Here is a 3,225-nt window from a genome sequence, read left to right on the forward strand (position 1 = left end):
AATTCCATGTTCATCATTCAATTCTGTGTTTAATATTCATATACAAAACAATAGAGAAGAAAACACAACACCGCCATTTGGAAATACTTATTTGGTAATTTTTGGAATTAGATTAATTTTCTCTTAATTGTCGAGACCGTTTCTAATAATCGTATTTTGAATTCAAATGTTATATCATTTCTTTAATTATATTAATTTTCTCTAAATTGTAAAGATCATTTGTAATAGTTGTATTTAATTCAAACTAAAGAACTAAGGGTATTCAATGTAAGGAGACTTTTAAAGGAAACTGGAATCATCCCAGCACTGACTTTACAACTGAAAATACCTAAATCAATGAAGCAAGAAGGGAATTCATTCCTCGGTCGGTGATGCCCTCGAAGCTATACCCGTAATAACATGTCTGCATTGAAACCTGTGTTTGTGTGTGAGCGCGCATGAATCAGTTAAGTGCAAATGGTCGCACAAGATGAAAATTGGAAGAAGGAATTTCAAGGCATTTTGTTGAACAAAGTTATCTAAAGTGGAACACAAAGAAGAAGATCAAATACAAAAGTAGAAAAGGAGAAGATCAAATACCAGATAAAATCATTAGAAATAGAGTTCAATCGATGGTTTGTGTCAGAATCAGCGGTTTGAGGACTCACTTCCTGATCTTGGCTTCTGCACTTGATGCGCAATCGGAAGGGTACTATCTGAAAGAGATGCAAAACAAAAGTTCAGGTAATTCTGAAGAACAAATTAGACCTTTCAAACATGCAAAATTTAAAACTTCCATGAAGTGCAGTTTATGAGCTTGCATATAATGGTAATAATTTTACGTTACATTGGAGCAGATCTTCCAATATAGTTTATAACAATAACAAATAACTGTATGATTTCTGAGAAAGCAAAAGCAATAATAGCTAAAATGGTAGACTGTCCAGCATGGAATATCTTGAAGCAGAATCAGAAGCCTACAAGCAGAACTTTTTCCATTAAAAGAAAAAAACGATTGGAAAGGAGCTTCACATAAAAGATAAAATAATCATTTGCAAAGTAAAAGCATCAAAGGTACAGAAAGGAGTTTGGTAGAAGAGACATGACCCATTTACCATGTCTCAATGCTTGTAACCCTGCCTCACTTACTTGACAAAAGAAAATACAAATACTAGATAAATAGTGGAATTTGGGCCATCGCGCCAAATTCTTTGTTTCCTTTTGTAACATGCCCTCTATATATTCCCTTAGCTGGAATTGTGATCCTTAGCAACCCCTGAAGCAGTGGTTGCCTTCTCCAAAGAATGTTACTCAATGCATATTCAAGTCAATATTTTGTTTGTCAGTTAACATAAGGTTTTACCTTCTTGTTGTATTTGAAATCACGCTTGGGAAGAAAATGCTGAGGATGATTGAAAGAAGAGGGGGCTTTAATCAGCATAAACAACTTTGTAGGACCTATAACACATGAACAAATTGTATTGACAAGCTGACTTCATCCTTTGCATAGTGGGAAATTGACCACAATATTCATACAGTTTTAACTACATCTACCTGCATAAGAATTTGCTCCCGCACCTTTCGAGATCAGTGATCGAATTGCCTGCTCAAGACATCATATCCTTTAATGGGCAAAAATACAGTTAACATTCTCAAAATAGCAAAAGAGTTAAAGGATATGAATACTTTTCTCGATAATCCATCTGCTGCTTTACTTTTAGTCTCAAAATCACCAGCGGAAGTAACTTTACCATGCGCAAAACGCAACTCATAAACGTGTAGAGGACGTATTGGACTTGGTCCAAGGGTTACTATAACACATTGAATAGCAGGAATCTCACTAATTACAAGTTGTAGTGATGTTCGGAAGCTAGAAAATGAGTTCATTAACTTATGTAGCCTTTTGATCCCTTGTTTGACCTCTCTCATCCTTCCAATATGCTTCCTCCGGGAAGATGCCCTTAATTCAGCATGTTCAAGTTCTGTCTCCTAACACCCGAGTAATTATCTAATTATTCCACAATTAGAAGAAAAGGAAACAAATAAAAAAGTCCAACTAAGATAATAATATGAAGAGTTGTAATGAAACAACATACCAACTCTTTGTAGTTAGTCTGGAGAGTATCAAACTCAAAACAGATATCTTGTAATGGCCTGTAGAGACACAAGTATTGTAATTTGATATCAAATTGGCAGTTCATTTGTTCCTAAAAGGGATCGAAATTAATAAATCTTACACAATATGCTACGTTCAGCATGAGAAAGAGCGGACAGAAACTAGGCGAGAAATGCAGGACATAGAACTCATTCAATCTCAAAGATATACCCTCATCTAATGTGCAGAATTTGTTAATGTGTAAAGATTGAGATATATGTGCTAGTACTGTAGGAAACACAAGAAACAAGGTGAAAAGGAATGTACATCTCCATCTATATACTCATTTTGATAATGTTGCTTAGATCTTTGACTACTAGACAGCCTTTAGTACGGAAATGGAGTCCGCTACTTCATGAAAAGCTAAGATAATTTACCACAACTCAAAGCCTCATTGGAAATGGTACAGTGAATAGAAATCGACTAGGTTTAGCATTTTATTGAAAAAGATTGGATATAACGCAGAGACTTACGATGGAATTTGCTGGTGCATAAAGAGGACAAACCCTAGAATGTCAGTGACGAGATGGAACATCAAAGAACCATCAAGACAATCAGCTGTTGTAACAATCTCCGCGCACTCCTCCGACAGTCCTTCACTTTCTGACACAGGCATAATGATTGGATTGGTCTCTTAAAGAGAGAAGAAGCTTATGTGAATCGAACTGAATATAGCGTCGCAGATTTGTGGTCTTTCGGAGGTTGTAAAAGGGATTGAAGAAGACAGCAGTTCAAGAAGTAGTAGGGCAAAAAAATGGATTTGTTTATTTAGGAAGTTAAAAATGAATTATTTATGAATATATATGATTTATGAATTAAATACTAAATTCTAAATATTTATGAATTAAATATGTATATATAAAAAATTAAATTAATAAATAGAAACATAAATTTTAACTGCAATAAATTTAAATTAATTTAATAATATTATACTTTTATATATTAATATATATAATAACAAAATTTCATTCACTTTTTTTAAAAAAAATTAAGGAGAACTAGCATAACACTACATAGTCATGACCCTCCGTTTAAACATCAAAACGCTTCCCAGATTAAATCGAACCCGTGACCTTTTGATGCTCTCCGCT

The 3,225-nt window shown here is 34.0% G+C and overlaps 1 protein-coding gene across 1 annotated transcript; it reads right to left on the reverse strand.

The window, feature by feature from the left end:
- LOC124938661 lies at positions 1 to 2,865 on the reverse strand. The gene is made up of 7 exons (XM_047479143.1): positions 2,608 to 2,865; positions 2,076 to 2,133; positions 1,666 to 1,968; positions 1,534 to 1,582; positions 1,343 to 1,437; positions 580 to 695; positions 1 to 415 (listed from the first exon to the last, which is right to left on the reverse strand). Exons 1-7 carry the CDS (start codon positions 2,748 to 2,750, stop codon positions 355 to 357), a joined length of 825 nt encoding a protein of 274 aa, XP_047335099.1. The 5' UTR covers positions 2,751 to 2,865; the 3' UTR covers positions 1 to 354.
- Between the last annotated feature and the right edge of the window lie 360 nt (positions 2,866 to 3,225).

This window comes from Impatiens glandulifera, chromosome 5 (assembly GCF_907164915.1).
Source record: "Impatiens glandulifera chromosome 5, dImpGla2.1, whole genome shotgun sequence".
In the NCBI taxonomy this organism is placed as follows: domain Eukaryota; kingdom Viridiplantae; phylum Streptophyta; class Magnoliopsida; order Ericales; family Balsaminaceae; genus Impatiens; species Impatiens glandulifera.

Excerpts from the sequence above, each read along its gene's own strand:
- LOC124938661 (XM_047479143.1), bottom strand. The coding sequence starts at position 2,750 with ATGCCTGTGTCAGAAAGTGAAGGACTGTCGGAGGAGTGCGCGGAGATT. Across the intron at positions 1,969-2,075 it reads AGACTAACTACAAAGAGTTG|GAGACAGAACTTGAACATGC; the intron begins GTATGTTGTTTC and ends CTCGGGTGTTAG. Across the intron at positions 696-1,342 it reads ATTTCAAATACAACAAGAAG|ATAGTACCCTTCCGATTGCG; the intron begins GTAAAACCTTAT and ends CATCTCTTTCAG.